This window comes from Tamandua tetradactyla, chromosome 1 (assembly GCF_023851605.1).
Source record: "Tamandua tetradactyla isolate mTamTet1 chromosome 1, mTamTet1.pri, whole genome shotgun sequence".
NCBI lineage: Eukaryota > Metazoa > Chordata > Mammalia > Pilosa > Myrmecophagidae > Tamandua > Tamandua tetradactyla.
The window spans coordinates 141,148,420-141,175,993 of NC_135327.1; the positions used below are offsets into that span (position 1 = coordinate 141,148,420).

Here is a 27,574-nt window from a genome sequence, read left to right on the forward strand (position 1 = left end):
TCATCTAGAGCCATTGTGCTCATTATCCTAAAACCTGCCCATCTTTTGATACTATAAAAGTATCAGAGTTATTACAGTTTGGGGAGACTGATTTTTAGGCTAATATGTCATATGATCTGCCTTGCACTTAGCAATAAACTCTTTCTCTCTTTGAAACCCTGGTGTCTCAGCAATTGGTAATTTGAGCACATTGGGAAAAGAACCTATCGCTTCTGACGGGTATCAGTTTGGGAACCCAGATGGGACCAAGTTTTCTAAGAAGGAGACTAACTGCCTGATGTTCCGGAGCCCTGGCAGGACAGGTAAGCATGGTAATTGAGCCTTTTGCAGCTGCTAGACCCTTTTAGTCTAGAGGCTTGGTAATTCGTTTTTTCTCTGCTGGCACTCCAGACCCATGGCACTTCAGAAAGCTTCACAGAGAAACCGTTTCCAGTTCCCAGTCTGGAATCTGACTGGGTAGTAGGTAACCGAGGTAAAAGTGAACCAGGAATTTAACACAGAGGTCCAAGTCCCCTGGACTCGGGTCCTATTTGAGGAACGATCCCACTTGCTCTGACCACTACACCTTTTTTACTTTTTCTATTTTCTATAAAAATAATTAATCCAGTATTAATTGGTATTTAATGAAATTAAGTGTTTAAAGTCTGTTTAATTTATTAATTGGCTTGCTACTTAAACACATAGTAAGTGTTAAGTGTATAAATTGTTAGTTGGTGTGTTATCTTATTATATTGTTTAAGTGCCCCTAACTGATTACTGGATAACTGAAATTCTTTAAAATTGGGAATTCTAATTCTAATAGGTTTTCTCAACATAGCCCTCTGGACTGTATTTTGGAAAATTAGAAAGATCTTGGTTATATGAAGAAAAACAAATAATAGATTATTTCTGTTACACAGTCTGGCCTCAGCATGATTTAGCATCAGGAAAGAAATGGCTTGTAGAAATGGTTCTATAGAAAAAAAACACAGTATCATAGTTAGAGTTGTTCTGCAAAAGAGAACAGAAATGGGATGAGATGATGTACATTTAATCCTTTATTCTTGTCTCTCTCAAAAGTATATTTCTGGGGTGGTGCAACAGTGGCTCAGTGGCAGAATTCTCAGCTGCCATGCCAGAGACCTGGGTTCAATTCCTGGTGCCTGTCCATGTAAAAAAAAAAAGGTATATTTCTGTGTTTCTGTTTTTTTATGTGTCTAGTTTTCTGATTGAGTCTGTCTGCTGATTCAATGCATATTTTCATATCTCTATGGTAATGACAAATTAACAAAAAAATTCTCTATTCCAATTGCTTTAAAAAGATAAATAAGCATATAAATATATATATATTAGTACCACTGGAGTTGCAGAGGAAAAAGGAGGAAGAAAACTTTCAGACACCAGGGATCAAGGCATTAGTACTTGTAATCACTGTGAGCAAACCTGAACATTGGAAGGAAACCTCTGTCTGGAATTTCCTAAAGGCAGCAGAGGGCTGCCTTGGAAACAGCAAAGATTTTTCCAGTAGTCCAGGTCACAGATTTAAATGAAATAGATCTGATAATTGGAAACAATTAATAGAAGGGTATAATAACTCTTATCAATACTAAGGCCACCTTAGGGGTCATCAATCCCACCACCCTCATTTAAAACTTTTATAACCAAATTCAACAAACCATCTCATCTGTCCCTGTCTCCAGGGTCTTTCAAACCTTGACCAAATATGAATAAAGTAGCTAAAGCAGCTATGGGGAAAGAATTTGTTGCAGAAAAATACAGGAGGTATGGGCTTGGTTTAGTAGTTTATCTACTGAGCCTGGAGACTAGAAATAGAAGACACAGAAGAAATACTGTAAAATAGGCCATGGTTAGTTGGATAAAATTCCCCAATTTAAAATTATTTTTTCTAATGATACCTTTGCAACCATAACCACAATAAATCATTATTAAACATAAATAGATTTGGGATATCGATAATTCAATCAGATCTCATTGTCAAATTTTGGTAAGTAAAAGAAAATGTATTTGAGATCTATGGAAAAGTTTTCCTGGGTTTATGTTCAGGACTAATTAACAATTGTATATTTTCTGGAGCTTGACAGTCAATATGTTTTTGAGGTGTTCATTAATTTAAGATATTTTGAAAGTAAAGAGTTTTTAAAAATCTCCAATAGAAGGAATAAAAAAGTAAATAAACTGCAAAAAAATGCAGTGACAAAGCCTAGTCCTAGTCTTGTTTTTATGATGACTTTTGAACCAGATATGATTTTATTCTACTTAGGTATATTCTTCCTAAATTTATACATGTTTACTGATAAAATAAGCTAGCATTATATCTATAGGATCTTTAAGATGGTAAAAATAAAATGTAAGTTTGTGTTTAATGAAATTAAATTGTTATTTTGTCAAACTTTATTTTTAAAATGATTATGGGTTTTCAGATGTTTAAAGACAGTATCAAAGATTTTTTTGATAACTTGAAGTATACAGGTATATATAATATATAAGATGTGATTTGTGAGGAAAAAAAAGGTGTGCAGTTTTACCTTCAAGAATGTGTAAGACAAAGACTTCATGAATATGGAATGTTGTAGAAGGTTTGTGAAAGTGAATTTTTTCAGGTGGCCAATGCTGACTAAAATTTGATAAGGTTGTCTAAAGGAATATGGTTTTGTCCTAAAGTAAAATGGCTAGTTTTAATATGTAAGATAAGACCTGAAAGGATATGGAAAGTTGTAAAAGGTATGTGAAAGTGAACTCAGTCTGTCATAGTCAATGCTGACCAAAAATTTGATAGGCTTATTTATAATATTTCTAAAGAGCTTTTATGTCAAGTTGTGTATTCATACAAAACTGGAGTTTAATTTTCTCTCTGACAAAACAATGCAGATTGTTGCTATGCTTTGAATGAAAGGTTATAAAAAGTTTTCCTTAACTGTATGATTACTCTGACTAGCAGATAAAGATTCTATATCATTTCAGAATAATATCCTTATTGATGTTTATGTTGACCTTATCATCTTTTAGTTCAGAAGACAAGTCTCAGTTGTAAAGGAAAACAGTAGCAAAGGATTTGTTTTTTAGTTTGTAAAAGTTATGTGCTAAAATAGTTACATATATTACAAAGGAAGTGTTTGGGATATGTTACAGTAATTAAAAGGGATTTGCTATCCTCCTGTTAGTTAAATTTGTATGGGTGAAATGTTATTCTCATATTTAGAGATTGTATAAAATTCCTACATACTAGGCAATGTTCTCACTGTCCATGTTGTATCTGGATACTGATCTGGTGGTGTTAGACAGCAGTATGATATTAGTCATGGTTCAGGTTATTCTTAGAAAAATGTTACAGATCATGGAAATGACTAAATTTCCTTGTCAGTTACACAATTTTGCTCTAATGAGTCCCTAAAAGTATATGCCATCAGCTATATATCAGAACTTCATCTTCAACAAAAAGGCACTTTAAAAGAGAAGCAAGGCAAGTACACAAATTATGTTCTACTAATTGAAATAATCCTCGTAAATGTGTAAAGGTGAGCCAGGGCAAAACTTCTGTTATGGTTTGTGGTTGATACCCCAACATAACCCAATTGTCAAATGTTTTATTTCTCAAAATAGTTCATTTAGAAAATGCTTAGTAAAAAACTAGGGCCTAGAGTATAAACTCTTATAGCAGTCACATCTTTTCTGAGTTATACTGTTATTTCTGAATTCTGAGATGCTTTGCTCTTTGGATATAACTGGGTAGTTCCTGGGAACTTTGAGTATCGTGTCACATCTGAGATTCAGCCTCAAAGTTCTCCAGTTATAGAAGTACTAAAGGAAAAACATGGCTCCATATAGCAACTATTAACAAAGCTGGAAAAAAAATCAGACTTCAATTAAAGATATAAATGAAGCTGATCTGGTTAGGACCAAAGTAAATCAGAATACAGGGTAAAAGATGATAGAGTCTGATTTTAAAACTTTAATTTATGTGTAAGACCAAAGGAAGAGAGATTTATTTTGTCCAAAATTTACGTTTTCTGTAGCACATTAGCTGATTTAACCTGTCTGATCAGTTTATTTAAACAACCTATTTCACATGGAACCTAGAATAGGGAATGAGATCTCAATATTCTGTATAGGTTAATGGCATGCCCTGATGCATTTCAGAGTATTTTGGGCAAATAATGAAAAAAGTATTTACAAACTCCCTTTTGGGACTAGAGAAAGAAAGCATTTAGCTATTCAATTTCCTCATCTGTGGAATTCCTACTGTTCTCTCAAATAAGAGAGTCTCCCAATTTATTAAGCTATGCCCTCTACATTGAAGTTTGCCCTTATGAAACTGATATCTGTAATGGTGAAGCTAAGCCTAATTATAATTAGTGCCTGATTTACCCTTGAACACTTCTTTTGTTGCTCAGTGTTGGTCTCTCTCTAAGCCAAACTCTGCAAATAAACCCACTACATTCCTCTCCTATGTTGGACATGACTTCCAGAGGTATAAAGTCTCCCTGGCACCATGAGCTCTACCCTGGAATCATGGGATTGGCAAAAAGAGGGAAAAGAAATAAGACAAAATAAAGTTTCAGTGGCTAAGAGATTTCAAATAGAGTCGAGGAGTCATTCTGGAGGTTACTCTTATATAAGTTTCAGCTAGATATTGCAAACTGTCACAACATGCCAAGCCCTAAGCTCTATGAGACAGTATAAAAGTTTTGCTTATTAATTTTATTTTTCAGAGATTTGAATCTTCTGGATTGTGCCTACCCCAGTTAAGCCCTGAAACCCAGAGGTAGTGGTCCCTCCAAGAATAACAACCAGTTATTCCATAATGTCAAGTTTGGTTGTTTTTTAAGAACCAAATAGAGCTGAAGACTACAGTAACAAAAATTTAAAATTCCATTAAGGGTTTCAACAGCTAATTGAAACTGGCAGGAGCAGAATCAGAGCACTTAAAGATAAGACAATTGAAATCATTCTGTCAAGGAAGCAAAAGGAAGAAAGAATGAAGAAAACTGAGCAGAGCTTCAGAAATTTGTAGGACACTGAGCTAGCTTGAAACTGTTATGTCCCCCAGAAAAGCCATGTTCTTTTCCTAATCCAGCCTTGTGGGGGCAGACCTATTGTTTAGGGTAGAAACTTGGATTGGATTGCTTCCATAGAGATATGACACACCCAGTTGTGGGTATGACCTTTTAATTAGATGGAATGTGACTCTGCCCAGTCAAGATAGGTCTTGATTAGTTATTGGAGTCCTTTAAAAAGGGAGACATTTGGAAAAGCACAGTTGCTAGAGAGCTGACATAGATGCAGACATTTGGAGATGTAGAGGAAAATGCCAGAAGGATTCACAGGATCTGGGAGAGCCATTTGAAACTATAAACTGGGAGAAGAGCCCAGCAGATGTTGCCATGTACCTTCCCATGAGCCACTAAGCAAGCCAGAACCTAAAGTTTTGCCCTAGAGAAGCTAAGTGTTGGCCCACAGATACTTAGAGAAGCCACTGGAATCAGAAGCATAAAACAACAAACTGGGAGCAAGGACCTCAGTCTCCAGCCATATGCCTTCCCAGCTGACAGAGGAATCCTGGACACCTCCCGGCCTTTCTTCAGAGTCAAGGTATCTTTTTCTGGATGTCTTACTTTGGACATTTTTAAGGCCTTAGAACTGTAAACTTGTGTCTTAATAAATCCCCTTTATAAAAGTTGATTCATTTCTGGCATATTGCATTCTGACAGCATTAGCAAACTAAAAGAGACACCATCAAGTGTACCAGTATAGACATTCTTGATTCCCAGAAGGAGAAGAAAGAGAAAAAGGGGCAAAGAGAATGTTTAAAGAAATAATGGCTGAAGACCCTCCAAATTTAATGAAAAACATGAATACATACATCCAAGAAGCTTAAGAAATGCCAAACAGGATAAACCCAAATAGTCCCATGTTGCAGCATATTATAATCAAGCTACTGAATGCTAAAGATAAAGAGAGAATTCTGAAAGCCACAAGAGAGGATCAACATGTCATGTATAAGGGAATCCTAATAAGATTAAGTGCCAACTTCTCATTGGAAGACATGGAGGCAAAAAGGTAGTAGGACAACATAAACTGCTATAAGCAAGAAACTGACAACCAAGAATCCTATGTCTGGCAAAACACTCTTTCAAAAATGAGGGAGAGAATAAGACATTCCAAGATAAGCAAAAGCTGAGGGAGTTCATTGCCAATAGATCAGCCCTATAAGGGATGATAAAGAGAGTTCTGCAGATTGAAAGGAAAGGACAAGACATAATAGATCAAAGCAGCATGAAGAAATAAAGGTTTCAGCCTTGACAGCAGCAGCTTCTGGTTTCTGGCTGCACACTGGTACATAATGAGAGTCAGAGAAGCAGTGAACTTCATTATTTTATTTTCCTTTTTTTTTATTTTGGTGAGGATGTTCTGTTGTTTTTTAGTATTTTTTCTTTTCTTCCTCCCTCTCTTTCCTCCCCCATTCTTTAATTCTAGTTCTTAGTCTGCTGGACTGAAGAATGGACGAACTAGATTCCCAGAGTGACAACACAATACTCAGGATGTCCAATTTTTGCAAACAATTACAAAACATATAAGGAAAAGAACTAAAGGAAATTAGGAAAGCAATAGGTGAACAAAATGATAATTTCAGCAATGAGACAGAAATTATAAAGAGGAATAAAATGGAAATTCTGGAAGATAAAACAACTGAAATTCTCTAGTTTGAGGAGCAGAAAGAAAAAAGAATGGAAAAATGACCACAGACTAAAGAATCTGCAGGGCACCATCAAGTTTTCCAATATATTCATAGGATATGACCAGGAGAGGAAGAGAGAGATAAAGGGCCTGAAAAAATAGTTGAAGAAATAATGGCAGAAAATTCCCCAAATTGGATGAAAGATAGATTACACAAATTCAAGATGCTCAAAAAATGCCAAGCAGGAAGAACCCAAACAGATCTTCAATAAAATAAACTAGATCAACCTATCAAATCCAAGAACAAAGATTTTAAAAAGCAAGAGATATGATGTACAAGGGATCATTAACAAAAGTAGCATCAAAAAAACAAAAACAAAAAAAAAGAAATAAAGGTCTTTGGTGAGGGTAATGACAGGGGTAAACATAAATGCTAGCACTATTCTATGTTTAGTTTGTAACTCCATTTTCTACTACTTACAGGACCTAAAAAGCAAATGCATAACATGTAATTATAAGTCAGTGGTTTTGGACTCAATATTTAAACTTGTAATTTATGACAAGAACTACTTTAAGGTAGGGGGGCGTAGGGGTATAAGAACACAGTTTGTGTATACAATTTAAGCTAAACTGGTATCAAATCAAATGAGATTGCTATAGATTTAGGGTGTGAAATTTAAGCTCCATGGTAGCTACAAAGAAAATACCGGAGTATGCAAGTTCATGTTAAGTCACATTGGGTGTAAAGTGAAAGACTGGAAGCAAGGGCCAGGAAGGAGGTGGCTAAGGTTATTTTACTATTTCGATCTTCTTTGGGCATGGCAGTTAATAGTCACTGAAATAAGACCACTGAAATAAGCCTATTGTCTCTGCTGTTTCTGCCTATTTACAGTCATAGCCATAATTATAAATATAGTTCATTTCTGCATAGCATTGAATAGTTTTCACTCTCCCGAGGGTCCAACATTGGACATATATCTACAGGATTAATAATATCGAGAGGAAATAGTTTTTGCCAATGTTTAACAGAGTTTGCTTTTTTCCACATTTAATCCTAGTTGAGTACATAGGCATGAACTTTGGTAAAACCTCTGCATCTTGGCACTCCAATGTAGCAAGTCAAAATCTAAACACAATAATATAAGCTTATACTCACTGTGAGTGTTGGGCAGTCTGAGATATTCAGCTCCTGCAAATTTCTGCAGTGGCCTAAATCAAACAAGTTACACATCAGTAAATAGCATACTATGAATGTTAAATTTACAAGTTTTTCCATCCTACATTGAATGTGCTGATTCATTAGAAAACAAACAAAAATCTTGGCAAGTAACTTATTCTAAGTATATGGTTTCTTTTCCAGGAAAAGGAATTTCTTTTGGCTTTAAAATTAAAATATATATACAAGTTCATTACTGTTTGAGGATTATAGGAGTAAAGGGAAAGGAGGAAATACTCTGTTTGGAAGAACAGTCTATATTTAGAGCTTTTGCTTGAAAGAACTTGAGAAAACCAACCTGTTTTGTGCACGTGTGTGGCAGTCATTTTTGTTTATTTGTTTTGTTTTCTTCCAACATTTTATTATAAAAATTTTCTAACACACAAAAGAGTTGAAAGAATTTTACAATGAATATCTATGTCTACCACCTAGACTCTACAATATCTATTTTATATTTGCTTTATCGCATATCCAGCCATTTATCCGTCCATCCATCAATCCATCTTATTTGTTTATGTATTGCAGAGTAAGTTGCAAACTTAGGCTTTCCCCAAAACACCTCAACATGCAGGATCATTAATTAGAGTTCAATATTTGCTTATGATTCTTTTTTTCAGGTTAGATTTACATACAATGAATTGCAGATAGAGAAGTAGAGGGTCAGAAAGTCTGAATACCTGAGTAGCTCTGAGACTTAAGGCAAATGCAGAGCCTGAGTTTGAACTGTTCTCCACCCCTGAAAACACTGCTCTCTCATGGGGTACAGACGTGTGCAAGAGCTAGATGGCAAGTTACACAATCAGTGCTCCAAGTTGTACAGACAGTAAATAAAACTCCAAGGCAGTGACAGAAGAGAAGCATCCAGTGGAGGACACACCAACCAGTGAATGGAAGTGGTAATTGAGCCAAAGAAAGGGGAAGGCATCTAGGTAGGGGAGACCCCATGAAGCCAAAAACTCCAGGCAACGGGGTGACCCTGGCATTCAAACTGCTACAATGAGTAGAAAAAAACATCTGCTGCTCATTAACAACATAGCTGCACGCTAATAACAACAGAAATGTTATTAATTATAAATCCATTTTGAACATATCTTCCTTTGCTGAGAGCAGAACATGGCCTCAGTAATAAATGCAAACAAGAAATATATTTTCAGAATTAAAAATGAAAACAAGTCTTAAAAATATGTTGGTCTTGGAAATCATCAGAAAGGAAAAAAAGCTTCCCAAAACAATATAAGAACCTATATTTGTGATATAAATGTTCTTATAGCTACTTGAGAATAATTCACACAGTAAACACATACTTATTGAGAACCTACTAAATGTCAGAGACTCTACAGGTATAGTAGATATAGCAGCACATAAAACTGATCAAAACCCTGCCATTTTGGAGCTTATGCTCTAGTTGGGGAGACTGGCCGTAAACAAAAGAGGTACAATAACTATTTTGACTGATGGAGAAAACAAGAAAGGGCAAGTGGGAAGGTAATTTTATACAGGTCAGCAAGTAAAAGCTTCAGAGAGAAGGTGGCATTTGAGCTAGACCTGCAGATGACAGGGACATTCAGTTTACTCCAAGCATTTCTGGAACTCACACTCAATATATATGGTCAGTGACTGGGAGACAATAAGGGAAAGAAAAAGGGAAATTCAGGCTGATAGTCATTTGAGTCCTACTCGTTTGCTCATCCCAAGGCTGTAAAGAATTTCCTTAGTATCTTGATTCCTATGTGATGATGAACCACAGGTTTAAGTTTTCACAGTGATGAGTCCTAACATTTGCAGCATACCCTGGACCAGCCCATTTCATGCTACCCACAATACTATGACATATCTTCAGCCCCATTTTGCAGATGCCTTAGATAAGGTTAAATAAATAGCCTGCGATCCCACGATCAGCAGATAAGAGAATCTTGATTTAAACCCAGGGCCCAAATATTTAGCCACTATACCAAGTGTAAGTAAGTGGATACAAAGCTTTCTCTACACTACTGTCCTGCATGAACCTTTATCAACTGGAATGCTCTTGCTAAAAAAGAGGCTGCTTTTATTAAGTACTGATAATACAGTGCTTGAAATGGTCCTTAACTTTTAATCATCTTTTTCTCTTCTACTTAGGGACTCCACACACCCAGGTGGGTCTCATTCCTTAACTGTATCCGTTAAGATTACCCAAACTTTGGATTTCAAAGGAATACTTCCTTGTTCCTGCTGTCACATCAAGTAACAGCCAGCTGGATGTCAGGATGCGTGTGGTTACCATTGTAATCGTGCTCTTGTTTTGTAAAGCTGCTGAGCTCCGCAAGGCAGCCCCCGCAGGCACGAGAAGCCGAGTGAATCCTGGCAGGGCCAGCCGGGGCCCAAGAGCCTCGAGCCCAGTCAAGCGTTATGCTCCAGGCCTGCCCTGTGAAGTGTACACTTACCTCCACGAGAAATACTTAGATTGTCAAGAGAGAAAACTAGTTTATGTGCTGCCTGGCTGGCCTCAGGATTTGCTGCACATGCTGTTAGCAAGAAACAAGATCCGCATATTGAAGAACAATATGTTTTCCAAGTTTAAAAAGCTGAAAAGCCTGGATCTACAACAGAATGAGATCTCCAAAATTGAGAGTGAGGCTTTCTTTGGTTTAAACAAACTTACCACCCTCTTACTGCAGCACAACCAGATCAAAGTTTTGACAGAAGAGGTGTTCATTTATACGCCTCTCCTGAGCTACCTGCGTCTTTATGACAACCCTTGGCACTGTACTTGTGAGATTGAAACGCTTATTTCAATGCTACAAATTCCAAGGAATCGGAATCTGGGGAACTATGCCAAATGCGAAAGCCCGCAAAAACTAAAAAATAAAAAATTGCGGCAGATAAAATCTGAACACTTATGCAATGAAGGAGAAAAGGAGCAATTGGACCCCAGGCCCCAAGTGTCAGGGAGACCCCCAGTCATCAAGCCTGAAGTGGACTCTACTCTTTGCTACAATTATGTGTTCCCCATACAAACACTGGACTGCAAAAGAAAAGGTTTGTAAATTTCTTAGTTTTTCATTTTCATACACAATCAAAAATGCTCTTTTGAATCTTATAACCCTCCCTATACCCCACCATGTCTTGGGATTTCTGGTATCACTTTTACTGGCAATCTTCCCCCAGCAACAATGAAATTCAGAAGTTCAGATTTCTGGAGTCCAGACTTAATGTGGTTGCTGATTGGGGAACATGGGGATAGAGATGGAAGTATGCTCAGGAGGGGCAGCCATTTGAGTCCTACTCTTATTTGCTCATCTCAAGCCTGGCTGTAAGGAACTCCTTCAATGTCTTAAACCCAGTATAATTTAACTTATGGAGGTTAACCAATGAATATGAAATCAAGTGCAAGTGTATGCATGCTGTGGGGCAAATGCCAGCTATATTAACCAGATTCACTCCAATTAAAGTCAAAACATGGTGTGCATCTGGGGGGAGATGATAAGTTCAAGGAAAACCATCTACAAAACGGGACAAGTGAGTGCATTCAGAGCTGGAGTGGGATCCCAAGTGGGATGTAGTGATGGCGTATAATTTCTTATAATTTAGTCCCAAGTTTTTAATAAACATTAGCTTACTTCTTGTATCTTAGCCTCAAATTACCCAAAAGAAAGCAAAAATTATTTAAAGAATCAAATTTAAATTATTTAACCCAACAACTATAAGACTAAGTCTTTCTAGAATATTGCCTGCAAATCATTACTGGCATTTACATCTTACATAAACTCGTGCTAGGATTGTACAGGATTTGCATATCCAGGATTTGCATATCCAGGATAAGTCCAGGATAAATTAGTGAAATCAGGAAACAGATGGGAGATTTTAGTAATGCTTTTGGCATGTTAGTGAAGACTGATGTTCTCAAAGGGTGGTCTAGTAACTGCTAATTCCCTAGGACAACAAACTATATGACAATGTCTATATGTTTAATTTCTGACATGGTTTGATACTTTATTTGTAATATTAAATTAAAGCCAAATGGCTTTAGATTAAGGTCATATGAGTGGCATCATTCATATCATCCACTTATTTTGAGAAGCTTTGCTTTGTTTTTGTGAGGACAAGAGAAATGAAAGGTTAAAAGAACCACAAAGACCCTGATTTCTCTCAAGAACCAGGCAAACTGAACCAGGAATCAGTCTGTTCATTTATCAGCAGCAAAGTCGTGATTGGGCCTTGCCCCTCTCTCTGGAGGCACCTGATTTGGTCACACCACAGCCAGGTGATAAGGAGTTTACTTACTCCCACTCACTGTGAACAGGGTATAATTTGATATTATTATGGAAATAGTGACAGGATGTAACCTGAGAAATGCTGTTCTAGGCTCCTTTGAATTTCAAAGGAAGTGCTCATTCAGTGAATGAGAACTTTCTGTCCTCAACTTTCAGAAAGTAGTAGTCCCCTCCCTTTACTGATGAGGAAAATAAGGCATCAGGAGGTTCAGTGCCAGGACTCCCAGGTAAGAAGCAAAGCTAAGATTTGAATCTTGGTCCTCCTAACTCAGACTGTGTACATGATCACACATGTGAGCTTCCTACCTCATCCTGCTATCTTCCAGAATTGATCTGGTCATATTAAAATAAGTAGCAACCTCAACAACTAAAGCATCAGAGAATTCCAGAATAGTCAGTATGTAGTTTCTGTGTGGCCAGACCTGGTGAAAGGTCCCTGACATTGTTAGGAGTGAATACTTAGCGCTTCTTACTGAAGAGCACATTTTACTAGGAGTTCCTGCATGATGCTTAGATTATAACCTTGAATTATATATTTTTAAAACTAATGCAAAGCTACTATCTTAGACTTGGAATAGAAAAATTACTTGATATTGCTGTAGGTCTACCCTCAAGCTTAACGTTAATTTGAACTTCCTGCATCAGGTGTCAAAGAGAAATGTAGGTGCAATTATATTCATTAATTGTCTGAGGTTTTAATCCTCACAAAATTGATATCTTGTATAGGTAGACTCTGCTGTAATCTAAAAAGAGAATGCATTAAGAAATATCTTTCTTTTCAATGTCTTTTTACCCTTGAGTCATTCCCTCCCTCAGTGAGCCTATTTCTGCCCTTGTCTTTTTCCTTTTTTCCATAATACTTTTGTCTCTTTTTCTCTTGGCAAACTTCTGCTTATAAGAACACAAAGATGTTTTTATTGCTTTACTTACTCAACGTACCAGTTTCTCCAAATATCAACAGCTACGCAGAACAGAGCCTATACACTTAGGTTATAAAATGAAAGGTAGTTTGGTGTTTTAATACAATTAATATAAATAGCTTTCACTATGATTGATATAAATCTATTGGTCCCTTTGATCATTTGTGTTTTGGGGGGAAGGAGGTGTTGCATATTGTTGATTCCCATACGTTTAAAGGCAAAGGTTTTGGCTATTAAACTCTCTTTAGTAATGTCTTACACAGGCTGTGTGCTTTAGGCTGAGGATAGTAATTGAGCTGCCTTTCTTCGCTCTTCTAAGACAGTAATTTAAGCAACCTTTAAAAGTAGTCCAGAACATAAAAACACATAGAAGTTAAGTATCATGGCTAGAATTCAAGTTTAACAACTGGATTTCAATCCACTCTAATTTTCCTCGTTCCATTCAATAAATGGGTAATAAATGCCATGTACTAATAATGTTTAGCAATGTTCATTACTCCCTGTTCCTTTTGTTAATTGTGCCCCATGTTTTAGACTCTGTAGAATCTAAAGAAGTCTAAAACGTACTATCAAGGTTGGAACTAGCAGTGGTGTTAATGAATAGGAGCTATCATCTAAAGGCCCTGTGTGCCTGAGACAGCAGTGTACATGCATTATGGTGTTTAATCCTTGCAATCCTAAAAGAAATACTATTATCCCCCAAAGGAAGAAGCTGAGCCCAACAGAAGTTGTTGCTCTTCTGAGGTTATACAATCAGGCAGTAATCTAGATCCCAAGCCTCTGCCCACCATACAATGCCATCTCTTCCTTTAAGATTCTGTGTACATTTATTAACCAAGAAGAATTTATAAATGCTTTCTGTATGCTTCCGGCTAGCATGGAATTCTCTTAGGCTCTGCAGAAGCACACCATGTACATGATCACACATAGGGAACCCACAACACAGATTCCCCTGACTAAGGAAGCCAAGCTTCTCCCAGCTGACTTGGAACGAGTCAGATGGAGTACATAGGGTTCCTAATCTGTGCCAATTCAACCACACAGACCTCAAAGATCGTTATTTTTGCTCTAAGCATCTGAAAGCAAGAAAAAGAAATAAAGGCTTTATTCACTGGGAGACAGACTCTTTGCCAACACAACTTAGCCTTTCAAAGAGAATAAATGAGGGATTAGTTGAAAGGCACGTTTATGCTATTTTGAGGTGAATGGATTTGCCAAAAAATACATGAAAGTAATAGTATTAAAACTGCTCTTAGATTAACGTTTACCAGAATAACAGACATTTTCAAAGATACTTTTACTTCTAAGATGACGGCTGGGGAGAATATGCAGGTAAATTGTACCCAACTACCTCTGAAGTTGAGTTCACAATTTTACCCCGACTTGAACAAGAGAAAACTTAAGAATTTTTTTATTTTCAACAAATAGGGTTATTTACGTCTCTTCACCTACTATTACTAAGCATTCAGGGTGGTTCTGAGTTTGCTGACAACCAGGATAGCCTACTAAATGGGAAATTACATGAAGAAAATTTCCCAATTTCCTTCACAAAATCAGCAGAAGAGGAATGTGGCTTGTAAATGGTGATAATCAAGTAAATATGGCATTTGCTTTAGATTTACCGAGAATTTTGAATAGCAGTAAATATGGAGACCATGTAGCACCTGGTCTAGAAATGGGGACACTGACCAATTTTGACTTCTGACATCGGAATATTTATCTTTAAATATACTTTATCAAAGACAAACATACTTAGCATTAATACTTACCATCTTATTTTAATTCTAAGATAAAAGTTCTAAAAAACTGCTTTTGTTGTTTTTTTTTTTCAGAACAACACATAAGATTTTTTCCATGCTTTTCTAAGCCATATTAGTAAAGAGGCTTTGGTTTGCATTTCCTGGTATTAACTTGCAATCCTATTTTTACCCAGGCCTACTGCTGACAACCCTGAAGTTGGTTCTGCAAATCATATTCCTTTCCCAGCATTCATAAGGGCTGCCACACTGTTTAAGCTGGGTTTCTCATAAACACATTTTTTCCTACCTACTTATTTGTGGTTAACCCACTTCAGCATGTCCTACAGTGATTGCTCTGGAGTTCTGCTATCACCCATCCTCATGTACAGCCCAGAAGATGTGGGTTCAACAAGCAAGTCCTGATAAAAGACTATTTTCTAGAATCTAGAAGGTGCTGACTGTGGTGACAAGGATGACATAGTTCTTGATGATTTTGTAGGACCTTAGTGAGGACTCTGACTTTTATTCTTTGTGAGCTGGTAAGCCTTTGGAGGACTCTCCATCTAGGATGGGAAGTCATCTGGAGGAGTAACATAATGTGACATGTTTTAACAGGATCACACTCGGGCTCGGGACACTATCAGAATAATCCAGGCAAGAGGACATGGTGGCTGGCACCAGGTGGTAGCAGTGGAGATGGTGAAAGGGGGTGGGAATCTGTGTATTTTGAAATAAACTTCTATTCTCCTTTTGAATGCCTCCTAAGATGTCACAACCATTCTTAATAATTATTCCAAACTCAAAAGTGTTGAATGGTTCCTCTTGCTTGTCCTCAGAATTCAGTTATGTCTGTTGTTTTCATGTGTCCTTAAGAGGTCCATCTTCTTGTTTATGTAGAGCCCAAGAAAGAATACAGCTCTCCAGTTTGGGGTCTGCTAGTCTTAAAGGGAAGAGAACCTCTTTGTATATAATTATACATTGTATATAATTAACATTTAAGGTCTTAAACTCTTTCCCATTTTTATATATTAGCAGAAACAACTCTAGGTCAAACAGAATATTCTTATGAGAGGACAGAAATAAAATCACCTAAAATTTTCAGTGCACTTTCATTACATGAAGTCTTAATATTCCTGAATCACTAAACTCAACAAACATTTGAACTCTTATATTTACCATGTATTAGTTATCTACTGTGGTGTAACAAATTGCTCCAACATTTAGTGATTTATAACAACACACATTTATTATCTCCCTGTTGCTGTGACTCAGAAAACCAGAAATGGCTTAGCTGGGTCCTCTTTTTTAGGATGTCTCAGAAGGCTGCAGTCAAGGGGTCAACCTTGTCAGTCAGGGCTCAGCAGTCATGGCTGTGGCCTCATCTGAAGGTTCAGCTGGAAAAGAATGTTCTTCTAATTCCTTGAGAGCCATGGACTAAGGGCCTCAAATCCTTGCTAGTTGTTGGTCAGAAGTTACCCTCAGTTCCTTGCCATGTGAGTCTCTCTAACATGGTAGCTTGCTTTATCAAAATCAACAAGAGAGACTCTTCTAACAAAATGAAAGTCACAATGTCTTATAACCTAATCATCACAGGGTAATGCCTCATTACATTTGACATATTCTATGGGTCAAGATCAACCACTAGGTTCAGCCCATACTTGAGGAGGTAACTACACAGGGGCAGGAATATCATTGGGTGGAAATCATTGGGTATCATTTTATATGACATGGGCAGGCACTGGGAATCAAACCCAGGTCTCAGGCCTGGCAGGCGAGAACTCTGCCACTGAGGCACTAAGGCTGGCCCCACTGAGTACCACTTTAGAAGCTGCCTGTCACCTGACACTTATTAAATACACTTACTTTTCAGTGTATTAAGCACTGTTCTAAGCCTTCCTCATGAAGCTCCCATACTGTGGGCATGGGTTGAGAGGACAGGGGATACAGATAATAGAAAAAAAATAAATCAGGAAAATGGGAAGTATATCTGATTGTGACAACCTCTATCAAGAAAACATAAAAGAGGGAATAGGATTGAGATGACAGATAGATATCATTTTAAAAACAGGGCCAGAAGGTCTCACAGTTACCCCAGTACACTAATTCCACCCCACTCTCCTTCCACACTTCCCTCTACACATCAAGCTTGAGAAGATGCTCTAAACAGATGGAACAAATAAAGTAGCATAAAGGAAATGTGGAGGCAGCAGAGCATAGAAGCACAGATTCTGGGGCTAGCATGTCTGTGTTTAAATCCCAGTTGTGTGACGATGTTTTCTCATCTGTAAAATTTATATGATAATGGTACTTAGCACATAGTGTTACTTAATATTTGTTAAAGCACCTTCCATAGAGATAATGTGATCCTCTCAGAAAGGAAAGCAAAGTTAAAAGGACACTAAAGAAGGACCATGGATTCAAAGCAGTTAAAAGAAGGGGAAAAATTGAGTCTGAGTCTTTAAGACTATACACATACCATGGTCTAAGAAATCATAAATATCAGAGCTTTTTTTATTATTTTTGGAAGAAATTATCAGCAATTTTATTATTCCACACCAAAAGAGGAGTTATCAATAAATGGATACCACCTTCTATAAACATAGTTTAAAGAATTCCTATTTCCTCAGAAAGCATTTGAGTAGGGTCATCCTATTTTTCAGGTGTCAGGGCATTTTATTATTGTTCCTGGTTTATTATTGTTCCAGATTTGTTTCTCTTCAGAGACTTTACTGGCCCTACTCAAAATTGATCAAATTTTAAGATCTACAGATCAAAAGAAAGGGATCGTATTGCACTAAAATATAAAATAAACACACTTTACATTGTTAACAGCATGATTTAAGAAAAGAAACAAAAGGTAAATTAGGTAAACCTTAATTTCTTAGTAACTTGTGGAAAATAATCTGGACTCCTCTTTCAGGGGCTTTTCCTATATTATGAGTAGTAGTAACTGTGTCACTGTTACTGTTTCTGCTGTTCCCAGGAAGAATCAGGGAGTGGTAGAGAATAAACTAAATTACAAGAATTTAGGGAATAAGTGGGAGATGAGGAAACAGGGGCAGCAAATAAGGACTACTCTTTCTCGAATTTAGCATAAAAGGAAAGGAGAAAAGAATAATAGCTTGAGGGTTATGAGGCTCTAGAACATTTTGGTTTTTAGGTTGGACAAATGGGACTTTATCTGTTGGCAGACAGCAGGAGCCTGAGGAGAGTGGTAGACTCGTATCTCACTGCCCCCATAATGACTCAGATCAACTCACGCTGTACCACCAGCTGGTCTCCTTTTAACCACTTGCCTTATCCTCTGTGAAATTTTTTCTGAACAGGTCATCAAGGAGTGACAACCTCCCTAAACCTGAGGCGCTGCTTGGTTGGCTGGGCTTTGATGGACTTTAGCACATGCTAGGACTTGCTTATACCACTTTTTAATGGCTTTAGATATCACTTTCCCTTTTTTCCCTAAGAGCTGATTCTTCAATCACACAGGTATGACAGTGATGGAGAAAAAGCGGGTGAGAGAAAAGCATGATAACTGAATATTATGAATTTTTCTAGAGTTGAAGAAAGTTCCAAACAATATCCCCCCAGATATTGTTAAACTTGACTTATCATACAATAAAATCAACCAACTTCGACCCAAGGAATTTGAAGATGTCCATGAGCTAAAGAAATTAAATCTCAGCAGCAATGGCATCGAATTCATAGACCCTGGTAAGTTCCACTGAACTCCCCTCAAACAGGTGATGGCTGTTCTCCAATTTTCCCATGGCAACATTTTTAGAAAATACAACCTATTAAATAAAAAAGTATGGATTTAAATTAAAATGAAACTTAAATTAGAAACTATTTTGCATTTAAAGAAATATTTGCCAAAATGTTCCTTTATGAAGTATATAAGTATATATATATATATTACTTAGGAATATTTATTCAATTGACCTAGCAGTTAAAGTGTTTTTCAGGACCGATAAAGTAAAAAAGGGATATGTGGGTAGTGATAAGTAATATTCTAAACATTCTAATGGTTTTTAAAGGGAAATTCAGATTTGGCATTTTCTTTGTCATTCATTAAGCCCCAACTTGTTCGAAGTAAATTTGAAACAATCTGCAAAGCACAAAGCTCATAAATTAAGATTAAATGTGCTCAAAGCAGAGTCAAGTGGATTTTATCTAATCCCAGATCAAGATCAAGCTTCTTTTCCTTCCTTCAAATCCCTTCTCCACTTGCTAGGCATAATCTCCAGGAAAGAAGAGTGGTAAGTTAACATATTGGATTTGGGAAGAACTGAGAATTACTGCAATATTGACCAGATTTGAAATATACATAATATATGTGCTTTCATGATGCTACTTTAACTTAAAAAGTCATATCTATAAAAATGATTACTCATACTATTAGTAATTTCATGTCAACATCATAAAACATTTGAGTACAATTGTTTCTTCTGTTTTTCTTATTGATAACTTAATAACTTTAAGACAATATTAAGTTGTTAACGTAGAAGTGAAAATTGAGAATGAATGTTCTAGAGCCAAAAAAGAATAATTTAGTATTAATAATATCTTTTAAAGGAGTTAAGAAATCATGATTTAAAAAAAAATTCCCAACAGGACAGCAAGCATGCCATAGTTATACTGTATGGACAGTGTAAACTTGGGACTATCTGTAACTCTTGAGGTCAAAAGCAATTTTCATTTCATAGTAAATAAGAATAAGCTATAGAGACACTTCCTCCCAAATGAAACACTCATCCTATTAGCATGCAGGTCAGTCCCTGGTAGACAACGTCCATGAAGCCAGGCCACGGGCTAAGAATCTGAAGATAGAGAACTTCTCTGCTCTCTAAGACCCAAAAAACTGCAGGAAATGCATGCCATGTCCCGAGTCCTTGGCATGAGTCTGACTTCCTTTTGCTCTGTAGTCCCAATCTATATTTTACCAACTATTAAAAAGAATCATTGCAAATAAGTTTTACGGCTATCTTTAGAAGAGGCTAAAATATTAGTTATTATAAGGCGTAAGTTAAATTGAATTTATTAAAAGTAGTGAATAACACTGCAATATTTTAATAATAATGGAACTATAGTATATAAGAAAAATGAGAGAAGACAATGTAGATAAATAATTGTGTGAAATGGATTTGTTTTCTAGTGGTATTTTTCCCTTATCAGTTGTGGATTTCCAATAGTTGCTAGGATTCCTCAGTGATTTTCCAAACTTGGGAACTCTGAAAGCCTTTTAATCTTATTATTGCAATATGTTCTCCTTGCTGACACACAAAGTGTTCTCGGTCTTTCAGCAGTAGTTCTCTTTTATCTTTGTTCACTTTAGTTCCTGGAGGAAATACTCCAGGAGGGTATTTTCTGCATGAACTGATATGTGTTGAGCACCTACCATAATGCCAAGCATTTTGCTTGGTACTGTCTTTTGGAACGAAATACATCTCAGCACATACGTGAGGCAAAATGACCTAAGGAAGTTTTAAAATAATAGAACTTCTATATTTTGGCTGAAACACTACCAAAGTAGGCTTGCTTGAAAGATTTATGCTGGTAGTCATCCAAATGCAATGAGACTTGCCAGTCTTTAAAAGAGGTGATTAAAAATCTCGTAAAATGCCAGACATTATTGTGGAAAAGGGAAAGAAGACACTCTACTAGGGTTTTACCTCCATTAGGAAACAGATGAAAAATAGCTTTCCCAAATGCCAGCATACATATGGTTTAAGTAAAACTATAGTACATTCAAAATAAAATCTAGGAACGTTTACACATGTTTTCAATCTGAAGGGCTGACTTGTTTTAAGAAAAGTAAATTTGTGAGATCACTGACTCACAGAGTTCTAGCCAACAGAGAAAAAAAAAGCATCTTCAGAACTATCAGCATGAGAGCTGGACTTTTGCTCTGTACCCCATCCCCCACCCCAAGCCTTTGTTTTGCACCAACATAAAAAGTATCATTTTTTTAGGGGGTGAATTATGGGTTTTTATGGGAGCATGTTTTCCAAAATCAAACTAAGTACACTGTAAGAGAAAATGAGAAATGTTTGAAATAGAAACAAAATTTTGAAATCAAGATTGAACCTGATTCCAGGTTATTTGGCTGGTCCACGTGAGCTTTAACAGGGATAATCTAGGCTTAGATTGGAGAGAAGAAGTTTTTTTGTTTTGTTTTATATGTCTTTTGTTATTTGTTTTAATCATCCGTACTCCAACAGAATCAAATACATATGGATTCAAAGTGAATAGCTACCACAGCTTGCTGAAACACAGACAGATGTTTTCAAAACATTGGTAAAAATTATTTGGTTTTGGACTTTACAAAAATATAATCTGCCCTACCCCCTCCAAATTGGGAAAAGCTGTTTTCTAGGCATTCTCAGAGTTTGCTGATATCCCAGATAGCTGTTGAATCATCATCAGACACAATTTTTTCCTTTTCTATATATTTATGTCCTACATTTGAAACATTACCTAATTCTTGCTGTTTTGTGGCATCTGTCCAGAGAGTCCCAAAAATGCACATGGGCCCAAAATCCATTTTTTAAGAAACTAGCCTAAAATGATTTTGCAAATAAAATACCATGTTCTAGTCAATGTAATCAAGGGGAAAAGCGTTCTCTGAGTAAATATGTATTTCAGAATCTTGCATTTAGATATAGATATACCATACAGTTGCATTTAACTCACTCCCTCATTGGTTTAATAAATATTTTCTGTTTATAGCTGCTTTTTTAGGGCTCACTCACTTAGAAGAGTTAGATTTATCAAACAACAGTCTGCAGAACTTTGACTATGGCGTGTTAGAAGACTTATATTTTTTGAAACTTTTGTGGCTCAGAGATAACCCCTGGAGATGTGACTACAACATCCACTACCTCTACTACTGGTTAAAGCACCACTACAATGTCCACTATAATGGCCTGGAATGCAAAATGCCTGAAGAATACAAAGGGTGGTTTGTGGGGAAATATGTTCGGAGTTACTTTGAAGAGTGTCCCAAAGACAAGTTATCAGCATACCCAGAAGCATTTGACCAGGATACCGAAGAGGACGAGTGGGAAAAAATACATAGGGATCACATGACAAAGAAACAAAGTGTAAGAATCACTATAGTGGGATAACTTAGAAATTGCTCTGGTTGTAACTAGTTTTATATTTTCTACACCTATGCCAGAAAATCATATGTTTACATTTTTATTACTTTTGTTGCCTATTTATGCAGGGTTAGCCAGCTGAAGGAGAATTTCTTTGATTATTATTATTATTATTGTGACAATTATAGTAATCAAGGAAATACACTCGTCCTGCTTGCCTTTCCATTTGCATGTCTGATCCCACACTGGTAAACTGCAGGAGTTGGGTCCTAATGATGGCATTATTATATCATAATGCCCTGTATATATGTTTTTACTGCTATTTGAAATAATAATAAAAAAACATGGCTCATTTTTACATGCCTTTGGATAGCTGTTTGCACATACTCAAAATGATCAAAATGAAGAGATAATGCTTGGTCACAATGAAGTGTCATTCCCCCAGCCCTACCTTCCTTCTACTCTCAACTTATACACTGAATAAATTTCCTTTTCTGTGCATTCCAAGATGAGATCCTGATGAACCCACAGTTCTCAACCATTCTTAACCAATCTTGGCAAAAAAAAAAAATGTCAGCTGGACCTAAAGGAGAACTTGTCTCCAGCAACAAGTAGGTAGAGAATACGAATATCATTTTGGAGCCTAGTCAGTAAAAGGAACTCAGAAGCAGTTGTAGACAGTGCAAATTATGGGCCCTGAGGAGATATACATACCAGTAAATGTGTAAACAGTATTGTTTGTTGAAGACAATACAGACCAGGGAGCCACCTGCCAGCAGGGAAGGGCCTAAGCCCTTCTTGTTAAAGTGATATGTCAAGGAGCATAGAACAAAGGGTGAAATTAGGAGTCAGGGTCAGGATTTGGGATGCAGCAGAGACAAAAAGCATGAATATCTGAGGCATCCAACAAAGAAAGGGGGGAAGGCCCAAGAGAAGTGCCAGGATTTGGGTTTGCAGGTTCCAAATGGCTCACCCAGAGAAACAAATCACCAGGAAAAAGGAAATACCTGGAGATTTTAAATCCCTGACACCATCAATTTACATTATATAGCCAATTGTGCTTTACATAGAAAAAAATAAGTAAAAAGAAATACTGTATTTATTTTAGTGAAATACCATTTTTTTCCTTTTTATATGGATTTCCTTTTCACACTGAATTGAATACATTTTCATTTCTCATATCAAAGTAGTCCTACAAAACTTAGCAACTTGTCTTTGATACTTGCACAAACTCCGTAAGCATGTTAGATGGTATATTACAAAGACCACCGAACACTTCTTAAGCACCTACCTGTGGCAGACACTACTAGGAGCCTCACATACTTTATTTCTAATTCCCAACAGATTCCTCTGAGGTATTATTAGTCTCTGCCTTTTATAGATGAGGCACCTGTTTTAGTTTCTCTATACCATACAATAGGTTGACTTGAAAAACAGGGATTTATTGACTCATGGCTTTGAGGCTAGGAGAAGTCCAAAATTGAGATGTTGGAAAAGTAATGCATTCTTCCTTAAGACTATTGTGTTCTAGGGATGACTGCAGGCAATCCTTGCTCCTCGACTTTTCTGTCACATGGCAGTACACATGGCAATATCATGTCCTTTTTTACTCCAGGTTCTACTGTCTTATAGTTTCTTCCTGTGGTTACTTCTGTGTCCAGTTTCCTTTGTTTATAAGATTTCAGCCACGTTGAGTTCAGGCCCACCCTCATTTTCACTTTGGGCATACCTCAACCAATAACAGCTTTAAAAGTCATATTGACAAATGAGTTCACATCCATAGGACCAGGAGTTGGGAACTGAGCATGTCTTTTGTGGGGGGCATGATTCAATCGCCAACTCGACCCCATAAAGACATGTTCTCCCCACATAAAAAATACTCATTCCATTGCAGAATCCAAAAAATCCTTAAGCCATTTCAGTAGCAATGCTAAGTACAAAGTCTCATTAAAATGATTTACAGGTATGGTCTATTCTGGGGCAAAATTCCTCTGTCTGATGGGCCCAAGAACCTCGAAAACAAGTCATTTGGTTCCAATATATAATAGTGGGACAGGCACAGGATAAATATTCCCATTCCAGAAGGGAGGAATTGGAAGGAAAACAGGGATCATGGGTCCCAAACAAGGCCAAACACAATAGAGAAAACCCCATTAGATTTCAAGGTCTGAGAGTCATCTATGGCTTGATTCTTTATCTTCTGAGCTTAATAGAGCAGTACCCCAACCCTTCCAAGTGCTTGTACAGTTTCATGCACTTCGCAAAGGCCTGGGCACAGCCCCCACCCACTCACAGCATTGGGATGGAAGTTGGGCTCTCCACAAACCCTTGGGTGCAGACCCTACCATCTACAAGTATTCAGATGGGAGCACTCTCCTTGGTCAATGGGATTCAACACCTACCCCCTCCACATACTGAGGCAGATGGCCTGCTCCCTCAAAGAGAAGGGGATGGGTGTGCTCTCTCAGCCCCAGGAGATCTTTTGGGCCCAAACCTTTGCTTCCATGGTTCTGCCTTTGAAGCCTTGATCCTTCAATTTGTCCTTTCTCTGTCCCTCTCAGTCCAGGCAGGCAGTGAGATCTGCACATACAAATTTTGCAAAAACCTTGTCAGCTGTGCATGCAGTTCAAGCAGGTCCATGCCATTAGACAATAGAACTTTCCACAGATCCTTCCTGGATAACTGCAATTCCTGTCCTCACTTCCACTGAAATGACTGATTGGGTCTATGTTTGGCCACATTTTCTTTAACAAAGCGTTCTTCATTTAAGCCCTCACATGAAAGCATGTTCTCTGAGGGTCACTTCCCAAAAGCTCAAGAATAAATAGCATCACTTCTGGCCCTAGTCTCTAGGCATAGAATTCTACAGACCATCAACTTCTGGTTTCTTTGTGCTTAAGAGTTCAGTCCTCAGCTTATCCCTTCCCCTTACATGTTACTATAAGCTGCAAGGTAAAGCCAAGTTGTACCTTCCATACTTAGGTTAGAACTCTTCTCAGCTAAATATCAAGGTTCATTGTTTACAAGTTCCCTTTCAGTCTGAAATCAGAACTCAGTTTCATCAAGTTCTCTGCTGCTTCCTAACAAGAACCAGCTTTCCTCCAGTTTCCTGTAACACATTCATCAATTCCTTCTAAAGTCCCACTGAAACTACCCTTAACATCTATGTTTCTACCAATGGCCTCTTCAAACCAGTCTAAGCTTTTTCCAACAGCACCTCACAAATTTTCCAGCCTCTAACCATTACCCAATGCCAAAGCCATTTCTATGTTTTTAGGTATTTATCATAATAGCACCCAATCTAGTTGCCAAAAACTGTTATAGTTTCTCAGCTGCTAAAATAAAGATGATACAATGGTATGACTTTAACAACAGGAATTTATTGGCTCATGAGTTTGAAGTTAGGAGAAGTTCAAAACTGAAGTATCCTCAAGGTGATACTTTCTCCCCGAAGACTGTGGCATGCAGGGGCTGACTGCCAGTGATCCTTGGTCCTTGGCCTTTCTTGTCACATGGCAATGCACATGGCAGCATATTCTTTCTTTTCCAGGTTCTGTTCACTTCCATTTCTGGCTGCTTCCTGAGGCTTCCCTCCTGAGTCCAATTTCCTTTGCTTATAAGAACTTCAGCCACATTGGATTAAACCCCACCCTCGTTCACTTTAGGCACACCTTAACTAATAACATCTTAAAGGTCCTGTTGACAAATGGGTTCACACTCACAAGACCAGGGGTTGGAACATGAACATTCCTTTTTGTTGGGGACATGACTCAATCCCCAAAAGAATCCAAGGCTAGGAGTATAGCTAACTTGGACAAAGCCACACACTGTCAAGTGGTGGAGCCATTTAGACCCGCCCAAGCCCCTTCTGTTGTTCAGGGCTTGTGTAGAGTGCTCTAAAACTACTCTTGAGCCAGAACCAAAAGGCAGAGCAGGAACCAGGAAGGGTAGGTCTTTCTCTCCAGGAATGCCCACGAGGGCAGTCCCTATCACTTGAATCTGTGTAAATATACACAGCAAATCAAGAGACGGAAATCTGGAAGAGTAGCTATAGCTGATGGTTCAGGAAATGGCTCTGGGATTGTAAGGTTTTAACCAATCTGTCTGTTTTACCAGTGGTTTCACCCCTCCTTTGGGTTAGCAGCTTTAGAGATACTGGCTCTCAACACAAATCCCCACATTATTCACCATGAGACATGAAAAGCAGCTGTTAAATTTGAAGCGTTACCAGAAAGACATAACAAATTCATTTATTATTGTTAATAAGTGCCCAGAGTAGAATATTTAAGGACATGAAACCTGAAAGAGCCAAGATTTGATGGTAGAAAAGCCCAGTGAGACCTCAGAAGGAGGCCAGGGCCATGCTTGGAGGCATGAGGGCATTAGAAAGAAATGCATAGATTAAATCTGATACAGAGAAAGGGGTCACCTTGCTCTTAGTTTAACTTTTGGATTTTATTAGCTGATTTTTATATTTAGTATCATCCCTAAGGATCTTTTTGGAAATAAAGCTTTGGAACACATAGCAATAGAAATTGGTCCAGACCATCGGAAAATTAGTCAGTTGGAGTTGCTAATACCTCTCAGGGTCAAATTGAAGTATATTTTTTGGAGATCTTTAAATTTACCCCTTCTCTGAATTAGAGTTTATATTATTATCAGGAAAGTATAGTAGATGAATGATTGAATGACCATTTAGGTACTCCCTCTTCTACCAATTTCTTACTTGATAGTTACTTTAATAATTTGCCTTTGGACCTCCCTTCTGTTCAATAGATGACGCAGTTCAGATTTTTTTTCTTTTTAAAAGTAAGTGTTTTTTATGGTTGACATAAATATGAACATTTTGAGATACACAGATTTGAGCATACATGTTTACCCAATCACTTGAAAAATTAGGTAAAATAAGTTTTTTAAGTTTCTGGTTAGTCCTAACATTCTCTGAGTTTTCTGAAATAAACAGGATTTACTGTAAGATGAAGTCTCCTGAGTCCTAAGCCTGAGTCAGTTCTGATATAATGCCTAGTTACTTGGGAAAGATAATTTACTTTAAGCACCTCAGATTTTTCACTGACCCTCCTCTGGGTCATGCCCTGGGTCAGTTCATGTTTGTTTCTGAGAAATCTGAACAAGTCTCTTGTTGAAGCAAATAAAAGGGAGGGGGATTCACTAATGAGAACTTGCTTGCCTAAATTCTGTAAGCCTCTGAGGCTCTTTTTTTCCAGGAACGGGGGTGTTGGTGAGTGAAGAGAGATGTAATCTGTGACTAACAACAAATCAGTGGCTATGCTAAGATGCTCCTAACATAACAAGTAATATAATAAAATAAATGTGGCGGGCTACCAAATGGAAGCCACTGGCAAATTACTTCATTTCAGAAAATTTTCAATATCCTATCCTACAAATCCCAGAAACATAAAAATGTAACCCCACGGGTATTCAGAAGTCAAAGTTTCTTCTGGATTGCTCTCAGCTTGCCAATCACAGAGTAGGTGGAGAAAAGCTACAAACACCACATCCCCAGTATGTCTGTTTTATTCAGGCCCAACAACACAACTGCTGAATGTAAAAACTGTTCTTTGTATTTTTGCCAAATGCTTGTTAAAGTATTTTAGCATGTATTCTACATGCTTAATTATCACAATATTATAACAAGTATTTCCTTCCCTTGACC

At 37.3% G+C, this 27,574-nt stretch overlaps 2 protein-coding genes across 17 annotated transcripts in view; one reads left to right on the top strand and one right to left on the bottom strand.

The window, feature by feature from the left end:
• The window catches only part of FBXL13 (F-box and leucine rich repeat protein 13), a 309,023-nt gene that overhangs the window by 117,439 nt on the left and 164,010 nt on the right, over positions 1–27,574 (bottom strand). For all 15 annotated transcript variants that reach the window (XR_013173955.1, XR_013174037.1, XM_077155879.1 and 12 more), the window contains one exon: positions 7,832–7,884. Coding sequence is in view for 13 of the 15 variants with exons in the window: in XM_077155879.1 (XP_077011994.1) it covers positions 7,832–7,884 (53 nt within the window). In the remaining 2 variants the exon portion in view is untranslated. The remainder of the gene's footprint in view (positions 1–7,831; positions 7,885–27,574) is intronic.
• On the top strand, positions 231–27,550 carry LRRC17 (leucine rich repeat containing 17). Of its 2 annotated transcripts, none has more exons than XM_077156815.1 (3): positions 231–302; positions 18,359–18,514; positions 21,530–27,550. In XM_077156815.1, the coding sequence occupies exons 1-3, from the start codon at positions 278–280 to the stop codon at positions 21,925–21,927; spliced, it is 579 nt and encodes a 192-aa protein (XP_077012930.1). In that variant the 5' UTR covers positions 231–277; the 3' UTR covers positions 21,928–27,550. The 2 variants fall into 2 exon arrangements, with proteins under 2 accessions (XP_077012930.1, XP_077012906.1); XM_077156791.1 differs by lacking the exon at positions 231–302 and adding an exon at positions 10,128–10,909.

Coding starts and splice junctions, on each gene's coding strand:
- LRRC17 (XM_077156791.1), top strand. CDS start 10,138: ATGCGTGTGGTTACCATTGTAATCGTGCTCTTGTTTTGTAAAGCTGCT. Junction 10,910..18,358: donor ACTGGACTGCAAAAGAAAAG/GTTTGTAAATTT, acceptor GAATTTTTCTAG/AGTTGAAGAAAGTTCCAAAC. Junction 18,515..21,529: donor CATCGAATTCATAGACCCTG/GTAAGTTCCACT, acceptor TTCTGTTTATAG/CTGCTTTTTTAGGGCTCACT.